General features: G+C 32.5%; 1 protein-coding gene across 1 annotated transcript in view; it reads left to right on the forward strand.

The window, feature by feature from the left end:
• Positions 1-19972, forward strand: part of LOC306667640 (cadherin-related family member 4-like) — a gene marked incomplete at both ends in the record, with an annotated part of 136546 nt that overhangs the window by 27165 nt on the left and 89409 nt on the right. The window contains 5 exons of the mRNA XM_079150381.1: positions 1935-2026; positions 7516-7628; positions 8325-8470; positions 12870-13050; positions 15149-15305. Of these exons, the coding sequence (XP_079006507.1) occupies positions 1935-2026; positions 7516-7628; positions 8325-8470; positions 12870-13050; positions 15149-15305 (689 nt within the window). The remainder of the gene's footprint in view (positions 1-1934; positions 2027-7515; positions 7629-8324; positions 8471-12869; positions 13051-15148; positions 15306-19972) is intronic.

A 19972-nucleotide genomic window follows, 5' to 3' on the forward strand; every position in this document is an offset into this window, starting at 1 on the left:
ATTTGACTGTATTCAGACCATGCACATAATTGGAGCTCAGAAACAGATTGGCTGGATTTAATTTTAGTTGGGTCAACTGGATCGCCACAATTGCATCTGTTCTACTTATTGTTCTCTCCTTTCTTTTCTCTTCATTTTTTTTTCTAAACTTAACTGCTTAGTCATCTGTCATATGAAAGCCCTCTCTACTTCTCTACCTTTTCTGTTTAACTGCTTGTCTTCCTCTCCCTATTTCTATCAGGAGAAACTGAAAGTTGAAGGCCAGAGGAATGAAGCAAACTTCCTTAAAGCACTCCCCCCGACCCCAGTGCCTGTCTGTTGCTGCTGTCTACCGACTTCTCAACACAAGCATTCCCTCTTCTCCATCTTTAGAACCATCATCTTTTGGAAATTCAAAATTTCCAACACACACATTTCTTGCATTGAGCAAAAACATACCTTCTGTTATGCATATTAATAAATATATTTGAAACAGGAATTTATATTAAAGAGACTGTTCTCAGGCTCAATTTAAGAAAGAGACGTCTCCTAGGTGAGCTTGACAATAAGCCAGCTTTCACCTTTGATGTCGATGAAGATCGTATCTTTTGGATCACTTTGAAACAATGGGATGTTCTCTGTAATTTCCTTTAAGTCTCCCCAAATTACAGGAAGCTTTAAAAAGATACACAGGAATCCCAAGAAGGTCATTCTGACCTGGTTTCTACCAGACTTGGCTGAACCAACACAAATTGCTCAGGCACTGTCAAGATCACTATGCCCTCTTTTCCATCATCTGGGTTATGTCCTTGGGACAAAGGAAAAGTGGGGAGAAATTACCTTCTATGAAACACAGGGTAACTAAGTGTGCCTCTTGGAAAAGCTGACGATATGATTTTCAAGTTGCTGATTTGACACACATGTTCAGCTCACTGTGGTTCGTTATCTCTCTATAATTAACAAGAGCAAATCACTAAATTAGAGCATCTGTTTATACATGTTCAATGTGAAACAAAAGTTCAAAATGAACTAGTTCTATGCACACAAAATTTGTTCCTTAACATCCGTAGAAATAATCAAACAATATGAGGCTTTTGCAGGACCACCTAATTTATATCCAAGACTGAAGTGCACAGTAAGGAAGAATCCTCTTTTTGGAAAAAGAGTATCATTTGTAGAATCACATATCAGCTGAAGAAACTACTAATGGTTTAAATGTGTGTGCATTTGTGTAATTCGATTTTAGGGTGAGAAAATCACAATGGTAACATTGGAAGTAAGATAAGTAAAGTTTGGGAAAATGAGAGTAGCATTTGTGAGATGTGTATGTATGGTATTTTATTTAGTCCTTAAAAACTACTCTAAAGTTGGAAATGTACTTTATCTGCATTGTCCAGATGAGAATATTGATGAAGCAGGAATTCAAACGCATATATTTTGATAACATAGTCTGGCTCTACATTTTGTACATTATTGTGGAACAGAATAAAAACTTCAACATTTTAACATAAAAGAATTCAAGATGAAATATCTTTGAGATCGTCTATGTTGTGCAAGCACTGAGCAATTATATCCCATTCCACGCTTGCCCAAAATTTAAATTTAGAAATATGAATCAGAACTATGTGGATTTAAAAAATATGAATGTTAACATGAATGAATATTTTTTGTTTATTTTTCTTTTTCTGAAAATGTATTAAGAAAACTGCTTGAAAGTCAGTCATGGAAGCACAAGCTTATAGTGCCAGCACTCAGGAGGTTGAGGCAGGAGAATCAATTGAGCCCAGGGTTCAAGGCTACTGAGCAACTTAACAGGATCCTGTCTAAAAATCAAAAAAACAAGCTGAAGTAGAAATTTTTACAGCACATAACTTATAGCATCTATATGAGGCAAAGAATGTTTGAATTTAAATTTAATCTTAAATTTAAATTTCATGATTTTGGTAATTTTATAGGTGTTTCAGTGTCTGTTCCTGAAAATATTCCTGCATCTGCTTTTATATATATGATTCTTTCAAGGGACCCAGATATAGGACAAGAAGTTGAAGTAAGTTTTTATCAGTTATTTATTTTTTTCAAAATTTGATTTTAAAGTGTCTGATTTATAGTGAGCAAAAAGTTAGTTCATCGGGTTTTAATTAAAGCAGTCATTTATCTAATGACAGAGTCACTCAATAAAATGTCCTTTCATTATTATTTGTTTTTATTCATTCCAATCATGTCCTTTCATTATTTCTCCTTTAATTCACTCAAATCAGGCATATTTTCCTTATTATACACGTAATTTGAATAATGGGTGTTTTAGATCTTCATATTATTTCCGGTTTCAGCAATAATTCCTAAAGAATGGAGAATTAATAAGTAATAAATGACAATATGGTTACAGCTTAAGAGGGGGTAAAGAAAAAAATTTAAGACAATTTACTTATAACTATATTTTCTCAGAAATTTCTAATGGTATAATATGACCTAAAATGTGATTATATTTTAAGAAAACAACTGGCTTCTTGATTATATATTATAAATCATATTAATACATTCGAATATTTTGCCTTAAATTTAGTGACTCAAATTCTTCATAGAAGAGGCTTACATTGTTTCCTATTTGTTCATGCTTGTTGCAAAAAAACTGGTTTTATAAACATGACTTGAGAATATGGTTGAAACTAAAGTTTTGGAGGAGCAACTTTCTGGAGAATGAAGTCTATATATAATTTTTATGGTGACCTGATTATGAGGCATTTATTAGCATGCTTGGTTACATGTTTTGCTCATGTGAATTTAGAGGGAGGATAGAAGACAACAAAGGGAAAAAAATGAAATTCCTTGTTTATATGCTCAGATGCTCCATTTGTGTGAGTGTGTGTCTGTGGAGGGGAAGAGAGAAGATAGGGGTCTTGTGTGTTTAGAGTGTGTGGGTTTATGTGTGGGTTTAGGTCATGTGTAGAATGGTGGTTCCATAAATATAAATTATAATTATATATTTTCATGTATATTCCATCAGTGAAATTTATAAATTTGAATTTTATTATAAAAATCATTAGAAAAGAGAAACAAAACAAAGACTTGGAAAATTATAATGTTTAAAAATTTAAAACCATAATAACAAGGGGAGAAACAAAAAAAAGATTTTCCATAAGAATGATTAGCAGAATTTAGTCTAACATAAGCCAACTTGAGTTGTTCACTTATAGGCAAAAAATGTAAGTTGTTATGCCATCAAAACGGCTGCTGTGACTTTTTAGAAATTGCATTGTTTGTCACATGTCCAAGTTTTATTGTTTTTCTTTACACCAGAATCTGGATGTAAATTTTTTATAATTTAGTTCCTTTATGAAATTCTTTTCAAAATCTTTAATATTCATCTTGAACTTGGTCCCAGTTATAAGCATGGGTGACAATGTGTAGGAACATGCTGATGCCCATAAAATCTTTGTCTTCAAAGTGATATTTTACTTTTTCCATACAGAAAATCAATACAGAGACAAGATCAAATGGTTTCTTCCAAGTAATTTAGTGCATGTACCTCCTTTAGATACACTTCCTGAGTATACAAAAGGGAGTGACTGTTTTTTTAACTGGAAAAAGCTGCATATACAATACTAGAAAGTAATTATGAAAACAGTGACAGCTATTTACCAAAAATGCTCTAGTACTTAAGCACAAGACCCAATGGAAAAAGTACAGCTAAAGATGTGAAAAGAAAGTTCAACTTTTTTTTGAATCTGGAACTGAGAGTAAGTTCAGACTTAATATATGGGCACTGTTTTTATAAAACTAATTTTTGTATAGGTCTGGCCAAATATTTGCATCAAAACTGTCAGTTCAAAATTCATGCTTTTTCAATAATGTATTTACCATGTCTATGTGTGTTTGTTTTCATTTTTTAGTTTTTAATAGTAAATTCTTCAACTAATGCCACTGCCTACTTTGCTTTGGATTCACATAATGGTGTCATCTCTAAAACTGCTGAACCTCCTTTGGACTATGAAACAAATCCTAAGGTGAGACTTAATACAAAATAAAGCATTAATATAATAAATGCTTTTAAATACTTTTTGAATGAAAAATAATTATTGAAACTTACCTAAATTAAAATAAAAACTTTATCAAATTTATGTAATTGCCTTTTCATAGGCACCTAGATTGTATAGAAATTCTTATTAAGAAAATTGATTAAAAACAATTTGGGCTGGGATATAGCTCAGTTGGTAGAGTGCCTGCCTTGCAAGCACAAGGCCCTGGGTACAATCCTCAGCACCGCAAAAACAACAACAAAACAAAACAAAACAAAAAAAAATTTTTTATTTATTTTGCTTTTCTTAAACCTTTTCAAAATACCTCAATTCATGTACTTTTATAGGTGTGTGTAAAAGCTGAAAAAGGGATCATCTCTACATTCAAAAGCCTAGAACTAAGGGCTGGATGTTGGCTCAGTGGGAGAGCTCTTGCCTCACACATGTGCTGCACTGAGTTCTATCCTCAGCACCACATAAAAATAAATAAATGACAAATAAAGATATTGTGTCCATCTACAAAAAATTATAAAATAAAACAAATCAAAAGCCTAGAACTGAGGCAATATTCTGTGTAATTCAATGACATTACACTTTTAGTCTTGAATTATCTGGAGAATTGCTTCTGCCTTTGACTTTACTTGATTTTGTTTTTTCCCTCATTGTCCTGGTTAAATTTCAAATCTGAAAATATTGGAAAAGAAGAAAGAAGTATAAGGTGATGGAAAAATGAAATAAATCACTTCTCCTTACCAAATTGTTCTGGGAAATTGAACCATGTAAATTTCCAATGTTTTCCAGTTTCTTAAACAATTCTCAATGTTTCCACTAGTAGACCTATCAGGCTTGCTTTCTTTCTCTCTCTCTCTCTCTCTCTCTCTCTCTCTCTCTTTCTTTTTTTTCCCCTCTAATCTTACCTAGGCACTGATTTTCTAAATGGCAAACACTTTGGCCAGAACTTTTCTCATCATGTGAGAGTAAAAGGAAAACAAAACAAAAGACAAAAAACAAACAACAAAACCAGCCTTTTTTCCAAGACCAAGAGATCTGGTTAGCCACTTAAAAAATTACTTTCATTCTGGCATTATGGGCTGTCATGTCATATGGTCAGCCTTGCTATTTTCCATTCACCCCTAAACAAATTGCCTTCATTCTCTTTGTTCTTTTATTCTTTCATAAAATGTTCAGGATTAACTTTATGATAAAGGCCCTATTGACATTCCGATTTTAATTGCCAATAAAGTATATTGCCATCTTTATCATCTAAAAAGATACACTCACATTCGTTTACAACTTTAAATCTTCAATAAGATTTTATATTTATCCATAAAGATTTTTCACATCATTTGTACAGCATGCCACCTTTCATTTTATTGTTGAATATTCATTTTCTAATTTTTCTTTATGGTTGTATGGGAAACTATTGAATTTGGTATCTTGATCTTAAAGACAGCAACTTTCAAAATCCTTTTATTGATTCTAAAAATATCAAGGGGATTTTTTCGTTTTCTATGTGTTAACATTCATAATGTGCTTATGGAAAATAACCCCTTCTCTTTAATCCTTACAACTTTTTTTTTTTTCTTTTTTGCGGTACTGGGGATCGAACTCAGGGCCTTGTGCTTGCGAGGCAAGCACTCCACCAGCTGAGCTATCTCCCCAGCCCTACAACTTTTAATTTATTTTTTGCACCTTACTTTTCTGATGATAACTTCCAGAAAAAAAAATTTTTACTAGAAATGATATAAGAAGGAATCCTTAGCTTGTCATAATTTTAAAAAACATTGTTTAAATGTTTCAAATGAGAATGTTATTTGTCACTGGGTTTTGGTAGGTAATCTTTTTAAATAAAGAAATTTTCTTATATTAAATTTTTTTTTTAAATCAGGAGTTTGATTTTGACTTATATATCTCTTTTCTCTATCTGTTCAAATGATTACAGTTTGTTTTTTTTCTTTCATCTATTAAAATTCTGAACTACTTAAATACATTTTCTATTATTACACATCCTTGTGTTTTGACATATAACCAACCCCATTTAAGGCAGTTTTCAATATAGATTGCTAATTCATTTTACTAATATTTTAGTTTCATTTTGATATTCAAATTCTGGTTAGACCCCCCACCTCCCCACAGCTGGGGAACTAACCCTTTGCCTCCATAAGACATGCCTATGGATCACTGGCCTTTGGCAAATTCCTGTTAATTTCATGCCCTGGCAATTCTCAGAAGAAATGGTTAAATGGTCATTATTCCCCCCAGCCTGTCCTTGTCTTTATCTTTCCTCTTAAAATGTCATTTCAGCTGTATTCTTGAAGGATTACAGCAAACTATTTTTACTCTGTACATCAGTCTGATTTAAAAGCAAAACTCTGCTTGAGCAACTTTTACCTTCCTTTGAGTTGCATGTCCATCTTCCCCATTAGAACATGGTTTTCACTACACTAAGGTTATTTCTAACTTAGTTCCTATCTCTAGCATATTACACTTTCATCAAATAGTCAGTACTTGAGAAAAAAATTTTGAATGAAAGCATTAACTCTAGCTACCAATTTTCAGTGCTTTGTTAAGATTCAAAATACAAAGAGACAATAGATTCATTCATGTGTTTGAAAACAATATTTTTGTTTGCCAAGTCCTGTGTTGCAACTCTTACCTTTACTTCTAAGGTACCACACTTTTAATTTTTCTCCTACTTGTTTCCTAATTGTGTATTTTCTCTCTACTTTATACATATCCTACCTTACTTCTAAATAGTTTACACATGCTTTTTTCCTGAATAATAATTTACTTAAATTGTAATATGTTGTTGTTCATGCAAATTTTAGAATGTCCATCTGTGATCTTCAATTTCTTCTCACTTATTAAAAGTATTCCTGAAGTAGAAAGCTTAAACAGTTATAATCTTTTTGGATTAAATAAATTTTGAAGTACATTTTGCTCATACACATAATCTACTTATTATAAAATTAAATTTAATAAAACAAAAATATTACAATCATTCTTTGACTTCATCAAAATTAGTTAGTACTCTATTAGACTACATTTCCTAGTTGTTTGGGGCATTGGAATGTGACTTCTTTAAATAAAATTATATTCTGAAGCTTCTAAAATATTTGAGTTTTTTCAGTTTTGTTCTACAGGTTAATTGTTGAGCTTCAGGGATTTTTCCCTAAATAATAAAGCTAATTTTATTTAGCTATTTTAACAAATTTAAATTTGACATGTTTCCTCAAATGTAGTATGCTGAAAACTATCAAAAATATAACTTCAGTTTCATAACAATTGGGAAGTTAGCAGTAATTGCAGAATCTGCATGAGAATACAAGAGATATTCTTTTCCACAAATGATTTTAAGGTGTTTTGGGAAAGAGTCTATCTACATTTTCATGCTAACAGCTTTGTGAAGTGTTTTTCAATTTTATTTTTAAAACATATTTTATGAAAGGGAAGATGCATATTTTAAGTACTCAAGAAAAAAAAAAAAAAAAGACCTACTCTCTTCTCTTGTTTATTTTAGCATTTCCAGTTTGTAATTGCTGCGAGAAGGAAGGAGAATCTCCCTGTGGAGTCATGTGTTGGCACCATCACTATAAACATCCAGAATGTTAATGATGAGAGTCCCATTCTTACGTAAGCAATGAGAAATCTAAATATTTAAGTGCTAGGATTTCATCACTAAAACTTTTTTATAGCGGTTCAAATATCAAAGTTTTACTATTATTTCTATTGTAAATTTTATTAAATCAGAAATCAAAATTCTATGAACTCTTCATTATTGCTTTTTTCAACATAGATTAGAAGTCAAATGCATTTATACTTTGCTTTCAACACTACAAAGAGAATTAACATTTTAGTGGAATAGATTTTAAAGTTTGCTATTTTCTTGCTGTTTTTCTTTAATAAGCAAAATATATTACAGAAAACTTATAGATATGTTCATGTGGTGAATCCATGGTAGTTCAAGAGAACTGGGGCAATAAGTACTTGCGTATATATTGAAATATTTTCAAACATATGAAATGAAAACGTGATTGCCAAAGTGTTAGAATTTTCTCATCTGGAAAACAGCATAATTTACTAGTCATTGGAAGGACTAGAGACAAAGTATATGTAAAAAAAAAAAAAGAAAAAAATCTTGTAAGATTATTTTATGATATGTAAGCATTCCCTAGCATACATAACAATCTACAAATTATTTAAGGCCAGTGGTTTTAAAATGTTACAAAATATGTATCACATGAAATTTAAAATATTTGCTGTGTGACACAGATGAAAATAGACATTTGTTTATACTGAATGATAAAAAAAACCTCTTTTGTCCCACAGATACATACCAGATGCACCTATTAATATTTATGAAAATCTGCCTGTTGGAACAATGTTGGTCAAGTTGACAGCAGCTGATAGAGACATAGGGGACTCGGTACACTATGAATTTATACGTACACGAAAAGAATTTTCTATAAATGAAGGTATAAAACAGTTTTGTGGCTAATCATTTCAGAAACTATAATATAATGCATTTTTCACTAGTTAAAAATAAGCCTGATTATCATTCTATTAGGGTGAAACCATCTTCAAAATATTTAGCAGTATGTTTACATATTTCTATGAAGTAACAAGTAATCATTTCTTCCTTCTCAGAAGTATGGAAACTCTCAGACAATTCAGATCCATAACAGTATTCCCTAGGATTTTATTGTATGGTTTTCCTCTGAAAGGCAAACTTTCCCATGGAAACTAGAATACTAGTTAACATAAATTAAATATTTATTCTATATCATATATTTTCCTAGGACTTTGCATGCATAATAACCCCTTTGGGGCTTTACTGTCCTAACCCCCATTCATCATGTAACTCCTGGAAGAGGAGTTTTAATTTACTTAAACTCATAGAATTAATTTCTGTGGAAGACCTGCACTGAATTCCGTCCACTTGATTATGACACTTGTAACTCTGTGTACATTTCACATGACTGGAAGTTAGAAGTTCATGCCTCTAACAATTCAAGCATAAAACAAGGAGGAGGAGGGAAGAAAGATTTCATTTTCATCTTTTAAAGAGGGTATGTGCTTTTTCACACATAAGCATAATTGGATTAAATATACACTATCATATTGATAGAATGAATTCCACATAGGGGTTCAGAATCCGAGAAGGTTAGGGAAGATGATTCACAGAGTGGAGGCTAGGTGTGGCAAGTCATACTTTAAGCTGAGAGAAAGAAGGGTCCCTGAACTGAGCATAAGAAGGATGGCAGCATAGATAGGACAGCAGTTACATAAAGGAAGATTGATAAAATAACTACATTAAAGATAAAGAAAGGCTGATTCTCTTATAGGAGGTGTGAATTATTAGTGTAAAAAATGAAAAAAATCTAGAATGAACCATATAGAATAAATTAAAATTGAAGGTATCATAGTGAATTTATGCTTTTTAATATATGTATTTGTATACATGTGTCTACACACAGTATACACAAATACACAAATACTGATGTAACTACATGTGTATATACTACAAACACAAATACATTCTGTACCTGTGTCTACAATTAGATTAAAAGAGTTTAGGAACATGATGTCACAAAAGCAATGAGTATATACCTCGTGAGCCGATGCTGACCTCTGCATACTATTTTCCCTACAAGAGCTCCGTAGAGGAATGACTCTTTTTGAGACTAGAGCAGTTAAAATATAGGATGAACTAGAAAGCAAGAACCTACACAAACAATAACAAGTAATGTCAGGAAGATGCAGAAGTTGCCCAGAATTGGATGCCCAGAATTGGTTCCAATGCTAGGACCATTAGAATATTGAAATAAATAATCATACATGGAATCAATCAAGGTGTCCACCAATGGACAAAAGGATGAGGTTCATGTGGTATGTATTCACAATGGAATACTATTCCATTTTAAAAGAGAATACAATCTTGTCATTTGCAGCAGCATGGATTGAACTAGAAACCATTCTGTTAAGTGAAATAAGCCAGAGACAAACAGATAAATAATACATGTTCTCATTTATTTGTGGAAATTATAAAGTCAATATTTTAGAACTGTGTGACACTGTCATGAGAGACTGGGAAGGACAGGGATGGGAGATGAAAAGAACATTAAGAGGTACCAAAAGGTAGGTAGTAGGAGGAATTAATACTGGCTCTGTACAGCACAGTAATAATCACTAGTTATAAAAGTGTGATTTATCTCAAAATAATGAGAAAATAGGAGTATTTGAGTTCCCTGGACATAAAAATGACTAACATTGTAGGATATAAAGCACTTATTACCTTGATTTGGTTGTTACACATTGTATACATATGTCAAATTATCATACTTTACTCCATACAGATCTACAAATATTACATACTAGTAAAAATAAACAAATAAGCATAACTGTAGATTAAACCCATTAAATAAAATGGGACACCATGAGTCCACCGAGACATGAATATGTACATAAATCGACAGTGTGATGAGGTAGAGGAAGTGTATGTAGTTTCAAATGCTTCTCCACAAAATATTTTTTTGCACAGGGTTAAGCAGTAACTTTGGAATGGAGTAAACTGGCAGATGCCTGCTTAGTCAAGCAATTAAGGTGGACATGATAAGTAATGAAACAAACTGACAAAATGAAGTATAACTTCTGTGCTATTTAATCAAAAGCTTTAAAACCTGAATTGATTACGAAAACTTCAGGCTAATTTAATTTGAGAAGAAAAATTTTCCAAAGTTGCTCTCTTTTAAAATTTTTGAAAGAATTAAGGTTGTAAAACTCAAGGGAAGATATAAGAACTTTTTCAGTTGAAAAAGTTGGGGATTTAGGGGACCTGACAATGTGTAATTCTGAATTGAATTTTTTAATTAAAAAATTGACACAATCAGTGAAATTTGAATGAGACTCTCTGTATTAAATGTATTGATGTTAAATTCCTGATTTTGATACTTGTGTCATGTATATTTTGGGAAATGTACATCAAAATATCAGAGAATGAAGTATTATGCTAGCAACTTGCTCTCAGATTATTAGGAAAAAAATTTCCATAGATTTATTTTTATTTAAAAATCTAATATTATATTTAAATAAAAATTTTTAAAATATAGCTATTAAGGACAGGCAGAGAAAAGCCAAGACTTTAAATCATATTCTACAAATTCCTGAGAAGCAAACAAAAGCAACAGACCCAAAAAATAAAAGTGTCATTCAAGTATACATTCCTAGACTTTATCGAAATTTCATCTCACTTCAGTCAGAATGGCAATCATCAAGAATACAAACAATAATAAATGCAAGAGAGAATGCAGGCAAAAGGAACACTTTTGCACTGTTGGTAGGATTGTAAATTAGCACAACCACTATGGAAACCAGTATAGAGGTTTCTCAGAACTGGGTATGGAATCATTTGACCCAGCTATACCACTCCTTGGTCTAAAGTTTTTAAATCATCACACTATAATAATATATGTATACCCATATTTATAGCAGCATAATTCACAATAGTCAAATTATAGAACCAGCCTAGGCATCTGTCAATGGATAAAGAAAATGTGACATATTTACAACAATGGAGTTTTATTCAGCCATAAAGAAGAATGGAAATTATGTCATTTGCAGGAAAATAGATAGAAACTGAGAACATTACATTCAGTGAAATAAGCCAACCCAGAATGTCAAGAGTCCTATGTTTTCTCTCATATGTGGAAGCTAGAGAGAATAAAGAAAGAGAAAAGCAGGGGGTATCTCATGAAAAGCAAGGGAGATCAGTATAAAAGAGTTAGGGGCTTAGGGGAGGAGAAGGGGTGGGAAAGGGGAAATACTGGAAAATGACTGACCAAATATTGTTATCTTGTGTACATATATGAATATATAACAACCAATATCACTATTATGAGGAATTATAATGCATCTATAAGAAAATGGGGAAAAAGAATGCATTTTCTATAATAAAAGATATGAAGCTGCATATTAAGAAATGTGAGGTTCTTGGGAAAATCAATCCAGAATGGCTAAATCTGAGACACATTCCAGTATAGTACTGATGTTAACTTAAAAAAAAAGTGTTTGAGCAAAAAGACTAAGTTACTTATAAGAGAATGATAATTACACTACGAATGAATTTTTGCAACATCTTCTCCATCAATCAATGAAGTAACATATTTAAGAAACTTGAAAACACAATGAGGGTTGAAAATTTATATCCAGCAAAATAACTTCACAGGTAAAGACAGCATATAAAATTTTAGGAAGGTGAAAGCAATAAAGAAATATTAATGCCTATAGTTTTTCCTGAAGAATTAATTAGGGAATGCACTCTAGACAAACACAATGTCAGGAGAGCTATCAACATAAGAGATGACATCAAGCATCAAATATGTATTTACATTTAGCATAAACAACACTGTTTATAAAAACACTGTCTAGTATTTTATACATGTTACATGCTTTGCAAACGTAGATACAATGAAATGATTTAAAAAGCAGTTCCTAATTAAAATATCGATTTTTCTTTCTGTTCTTTTTCTTTGTTTCACACACATCTACATAGCCACCTTCAAGCCACCCCAATCTTCTCTCTGGATTTCTGTGCTCATGTTTCCACACTCAGTCTAAGCCTCAGTGTATTTACCCCACTACCCTCCCATGAAATACTATCTGATCTACACAGTTCAAGAGGCTTCTCTTTTCCCCTGTCACTTACCCAGTTCCCGCTCTTCACAAATCCAAAGTTGTAACTAGCTTGGGAACTACAGCAGGTCAGCAACTGACCTTTATTTTGTTCCTAGAACTATTTTATCCATGCCACTATTGTAAATCATAAATTATTCATCTTATTAATGCTGAATACATTTTCATTTGCCTGCCTTTTAGATTCAGGAGAGGTCACAATTGCCTATCCTTTGGATTATGAGGATGTAGCCACACCAAAGTCTTGGGTATTATATATTAGAGTTTATGACAACAATCGGATGCATTCAACAACTGGGACACTCACAGTGATACTACAAGACGTGAATGACAATCCACCTCAGTGCTCACAGGATATTTACACGTAAGTTACCACAGCAATTGTGTGGTCCTCAGATGTTGGCAGAGATACAGGAGATGAATAGAGAGTAAGCATCTTGTCATCTCTGAAGGAAGCAGAAGCCCTTCATCAGTTCCTTACCTTATTTTCAGATAATATGCAGCTTCTCTTTCTCCTCCCTGAAACAAGTGGATCTGCTTTTATTGGCTCTCAAAAATGAATAAAAAACAAGTTCAAATGCTCTAAAATCTGAAACACTTTGAGTGCTCACATATCAGATTTTGGAGCATTTCAGATTTTGGAGTTTTAGATTATGAATGCTTAACTTGTATATAGAAAACCTGAGGAAAACCTTGGAAATGTGTCCTACCAGCATCAAAAGGTCATGGGGTTGGGACTAATGTCCACTACATGCAGAATTTAGATAGTCATGCAAATGGAGCAAGGGAAGCTGCTGATTCATCAGAATTTTCACTTTAATAGCAGAAATGACATTTTATATGTTATGAAAGGTTTGGGGTAGTTTGCCCATGAATAACTTATCTCCCATTTTAAATGACATTTTGTGAATAAAAATGCAGATATGTATTTGATCATTTCATAGTAATAAAACAGTAAAAAAAATGTAAAAAAGTGTCTTTGCTCTGTTGTACTTCAAGATTCAACTTTTATGCTCTCATAGACTAAATGGTGGCTACCAGAAGCTGGGAGAGCAGTGGGGAGGAAGGAAAGGAAAGGCTGATCAACAGGTACTGATTTCAGTTAGATAGGATTAATAAATGCTGGTGTGTTATTGCATAATAGGGTGACTATAGATAATGGGAAGGTATAGTGTATTTCTAAAGCTAAAAGAAAGAATTTTGAAAGTTTACACTCTAAAAATGATAAATGTTTGACGTGACAGATATGTTTGAACGTGCACAGGGTATGCATATATCAAAACATTACACAGTACCCATGAATATGTATCGTTTTTACGTTTTTATGTACCAGGTAAAAAATAAATTTAAGGTTAAAACCTAATCAATTTTTACTTTGTAAACTTTTTGTCATTGCTGTTTGTTTGCTAAAATAATGAGAAGCCTAAAATAACAAACAATAATTCTGAACACTCCATAGTAGTTTCCCTTCACTTTCTATTCTAGCTAGTGGCCTATAGATACTTATTGAAGGAATATTATAAGATTTAATTTCTAGAACATTCTTCACATTAATAAATTAAATAATTCATCTTTTATTTCACTATTTTTTAGTCCGAAGATATTTTCAGTGATTAAATTAATAACACCCTTATACAATTGAGGAAAACATACAACTATAGTTTGCACTAGTCAAAATATTTACCAATTAATTACAGTTAAAAAATTAAAAGATACATACCATTAGCTAAATTCAATAAGCATCTCTTTGCCTCTTAGGAGAAGAAGAGTACAGGCTTGCTGGCCATAGGGTGTGGCGCTCCTCCACACTGACTCAGGGATCCTGGTTTATTTGTATTTTCACTTTGCAATGTTGTTCTCTTCTGCTCCCAACCACAAGGACAGAAGGAAGTGAGAACATGTGGAAGGTGCCCCAAATATTAACCACCTTACCTTGAGCCAATAAAGTCTTCCTTTGTATTTCACTAACCAGGAAACCGCACATAAGCCAAGTGCAGGAGCTATGGGAAAATTGGGACATGCAGAGGGAAATATGAATATTGGTCAGAACCAACAGTTCCTGCTTACTCACCTATAAATTTAATAGCAATGGATTCTCAGTTTCCTTATTTAAAAAATGAAGACAATGAGGGACAAGCATGGACTGATTAAGTTCTAAAATCTATAAATATAAAATTGTGAATTTGAGGTACAAATTGTCATTTTGTTCAATAATATGTATATTTTAGTAATTTGCAGCTTTTTTATTGAGCATAAAAGTATTTCATTTCCCTTGGCCTTAGCAGGGATGCCAAATAATTTCTCATGCAACTTTTCACCAACACTGTGATTTTATTATTGGCAAACTGGTTATTTAAAATGTGAGAACATTTTAAAACATCTTTTATGCTAAATATTATCATCTGCATAAATTTTGATTAACATGCTATACCACATTTTTTCTTATGTTTTACTCGTTACAGAATTGAACTTCCTGAAAATATCCCAACTGAAACTCTTTTAGTCTCTCTAATGTGCACAGATAAGGATGAAACTGCTCCTAATAATAACATAACTTATCATTTGATTATGGATACTTTTTCAAACACAACCTTTACTCTCACAAACAATGAACTGAAAGTAAGTATTTTAAAGTCTTCTCTGAATGTGAACTTATAATTAACCTTAAATAGAAAAACATTTTATTTTTATTTTTATTATTATTAAATTCTTAATGAACTACAGTAGTTCAAATAGCTGATGGCAGAATTTGTTCCTGAATTTTCAACTGAACCTTAAATTACCAACAACATATCTTGCTTTGGGATGAACACTGGAATGCAATTTTAATCTTGAGAACTGAACTAAGAAGGTTACAAATTTCCTTGAAGAAATGGTTCTATGATAAAATACTGTCTACTCCTTTGGGGTGTGTTAAAATTACCATTAATGAACATATTAAATAGCTAGTGAGGTTGGTATATAATTAGAATAATTGTGCATACTTTATTGCTATATTCTGGAATATAGCTAAAATATGTTATCAATTTGGGAAATAGAGATTTTATTTCCTATAAATTTTGAGGCCAAAGTCAGGCTACATGTTGCTATATCATATATTTTTGAAAAAAAAAGATAGATTAGGCATTGTGTTCAACACATTATAAAAATGTTGCTTATCTGACCAATTAGCTATTGAGCAATCCAACATGGACTGACTGAACAAGATAAAAGAAACAAGTCCTTTTTTCACTTTGTTTTAATACTTTCATTGAAATTGAATTTCTACCCAAGATGCATTTCAAACAAACCCCTCTATCTTTACCATTTGTTGTCCCACACTGTGATTGAGGCACAGAATTTTTCATGACACTAAAATACTGTGATGTCTTTCAATTCTGCCTTTCAATTTTTTAAATATTTTTTAGAGGTTTATAAACCTTTATTTTATTCATTTATTTTTATGTGGTGCTGAGAATGAAACCCAGTGCCTCACACATGCCAGGCAAGTACTCTACCATTGAGCCACAACCCCAGTCCCAACTGCCTTTCAATCATAATGCTGTTCATATTGCTAGAAAATCCACCTTAGCTTTTTTGTGTTCCCATTTCCCATGTCCCCTTTTGCACAATCTTCATAATTTGCATTAACATTGCTTTTAGGAAACCATCCCTGATGTTTCTTCTCCCTCATGTCTGCATCAGGTGCCTTTCCTTAAGTTCACAGCATTTTATCTCTCTCCCATGATAGCACTAATTACATATTTCCTGTTTCCCCAATTAGTAAAAGAAAAAAATATGTGAAAATATTAGTGAAAGAAAGAAAAAACTAGGAATATGTTTGATGCTGGTTGGATATGTATTAATGAGTCAGAAATGAAGAAAATTGAAATTTCAAATCATTTTGTAAGCTATTGACAGGATTTAGTAACAAATTACTGCCAAATGCATCAAGGCTGCCTTTTCACAATTCTTTGCAGTAAGAAGATATCACTGACATATAACCAGAATATTAAATGAGATTGTTATAAACTATATTATATATATTCTGATAATAATGAAAAATAATGCAGTACCAAAACATCCTCAATTAGGAGGGTAAAAATCATGGCACTATGTAATGTATCTTTGAATTCTTCCTATTCAGACAACTCTAGCAAGAATGAAACAAATCAAACAAGCACAGAAATTGCACAAATAAACAATAGCAAAATTATTGTACTGAACCCATAATTTTGACTAACCATAAATCCAGTCAAAAAGTTCACAAAATCAAAACCACTGATTTTCCTACCTTTCCCTGGAGATTGTAGAAAATTAACTTCAATTCAGCTTACTGATATATGATATAATCCCTTTTCTTTTCCCCCCAATTATTATATGTCTGGAATGAGAACAACTACAATTTTCTCAAGAGGGTATTAAATTAAAAAAGGGTTATTTTGATGGTATCATCCTAATCTTGCCATAGCAGCAAGGGAAGAGAAGCCAGTTTGTAAAAAAACAAAAAACAAGAACAAATAAACAAAAACAAACAAACAAAAAAAAAAAAAACAGAAAGACAATTTTAAAGCTTAGTGAATTAAATATCTACTAGAGAAATATAGAAATAAAACATTTGGCTTTCCAACAATGCTTAAGCTTTAAACTCACAAAACACCACAATCTAGAAACAAGTTTTTTATGCACCATACATTGGCTTTTGCATCATAGTAAGAGGGGAAACAGCTTTAGTAGTCACTCAAAATGTGGATTTATAATAAGCACCAAAACTTTATGTTAAAATAATGATTAAAGCTCTAAGTAGATTAGTGTATATTTACTTTAAATTTATCTCAATTAATAAAGGAATGATTTTCACCAGGATACCAAGAATAGTGTGTAATTTTAATGTTTAACAATGAATTACTATTTAATCCAAACTATTTCATATGCAATAGGTTGAACATTTAAGTAAAGTAATGAAATGAATATTTCTCTAAGTCATTATTGCTAGTCATGTATTTTATTAGGTTATTTCTCTTTAATGGACATCGATCTGAAAAATCACCCTGATATAATTTATTAGTCAACCCATTCTTAACTATTATCTAAGGATGACATATTTGATACTTTTAAGATAACATAATTAACACTTGCAAATTATACAGCATAGTAATAAAATGAACCACTGAATCCATCACTTCAGAATTACAAAATCACTAACAGCTGTCTCACCCTTTCCCATCCTTCTTGTGAAATTAGAGTTTTGAGATGAAACTCCATTCTCAGGTGGGTGGTGGGTGGGGTCTGGTAACGTCGCAGCTCTTAATATCTGGCCATGCCAAGCTTATGCTAATTAGGGTTTGAAAGAAGTACAAATGCTATTGGTCTAAACTTATGCTAATTAGGATTAGGAAACGTACAAAGGCTGTTGGTCAACTCTCCAGTCCCAACTTCCAATCAGGTCAGCCTCCCTTCCATTTTCTTGCCATAGGTCAGGAAGCTGGAGGTTGAGATCTTGGGTGGTCTATGCTTGCAAGTTCTGGGCTGCAGCACTGTGGGGAGTGAGTTTCTGGAGCAGGAATTGGTAGTATGCCCAGGTCTGGGCAAAGGGCGATAGGTTGCACCTTGGTTCTCAGATGCCTCAGACCACTGCACCAGCATAGCAGGCTCCACGTGGTAGGGGGCGGTGCTTGACCCCCAACTGGACCCCCAGGACTGCCACTCTGCGGCTTCACTGCTCAATTACAGGAAGTAGTGCCGAGTTTTTTCCGAACTGGTTGTATCACCTTGAACTCTCATCGGCAATGTTTAAGCATGGTTCTTCTTCAATGCCTTATTTCAATAACTGGTACTCTCATACATAGTACCATGCTTTAGCTTGTTTGGTAATAAGATTGCACATTGTTTGTGTATTTGCCATTATGTGAATAAACATCAAGTATTTGGACATGGTACTTGTATGCACAGGATGAACATGTATTTATTCATTGCTGCTTTATTTTCCTTATTTCTTAAGCTATTGATGGACCTTTATTTACTTATTTATATGTGGTGTTGAGAATCGAACCCAGTACCTCACACATGCTAGGCAAGCACCCTACACTGGGTTACAACCCAGTCACTATTTTCCCTATTGATCTGAAAAATATCACATATTTTCCTATAAATATTTTAACAACTGACCTTTCATATTTAAATTTCTTGAAATGTAGGAATTAATTTTGTGGTTTGGGAGGAAGTAAGAAGTCAAATTTGACAGTTATGTTTATTTGTGTCTACCTTTGGTTATTATCTTATAGTAGTTGTAGTTTTTCTCAATGTTCAATTTATTTATATTTTTCATATTGCCATAAACAGGATGCATAAACAGGATGAGAAAAGCATGTAGTAATATTAGAGGAAAACTACCAGTGTGAATTACTAACTTCCTGACCATATCTGTTCAGTGCCATTGACATTCTTTATATTACCTTTCTTTGGCCACTTAGAATGTAGACTGCAGAATTTTAACATTGGAAAGTACCTTAGAGACCACCTAATATTCTTCTTCATGCACAAAGAAATTATTTTTCTCGCACTTGACTAATTTATTTATAGTCCCTAATTTCTCAAATTCTTGAAACATAAGACTCTTCTTAAAACAATGCTATATACCTAGGCTTTTCTGTCCTAACTTATCACTTAATTGCTGCGTATAACTTCCCTGCCTAATAAATTCTGACTGGTTTGAAAAGTAGTTCATGTGAATGTGGCTGAGGCACAAAAAGGACTTCAGAAAAGCTTGGAGGCACAGAATGCAATCATATTATTTCCAGTATTCCCTTAGATGGTCTCAGATCTAGTCTATTCTATGACCACCCTGAGGATTGTGTGATTATGCATGAACTGTGGAGGGAAGACTCTTAGATTGCCCCTTACATTTAACATTATTAAAGATCCTGAAAACATCATGCCTGCCCTGCACATCCTTCCCAGGAGAGTATAGGGAAAGAACAAAAATATGAGATGCTTTGACCTCTCTCACAGAGCTGGTCTCAAGTTCTGTTTTTCCATGATTTTGAAGCTTGAAATTCAAAGCTTACTTCTGGGAGATTATTCCCACTAATACTAAACCAGATCTAAGTCAGTTTGGAAGAATACTAAGAAATTCATGACAACTTCTTTTAACAAATCTTAAATATACAACATAATAACTACAGATGCTTCTCGACTTATAATGGAGTTATGTCTAGATTAAACCCATTGCAAATTAAAAATGTTGTAAGTTGAAAATACATTTAGTACTGCAAATCTAAAGAACACCACAGCTTATGAACACCGAA

Source organism: Sciurus vulgaris, assembly GCF_902686455.1.
Source record: "Sciurus vulgaris genome assembly, chromosome: 8".
Lineage (NCBI taxonomy): Eukaryota > Metazoa > Chordata > Mammalia > Rodentia > Sciuridae > Sciurus > Sciurus vulgaris.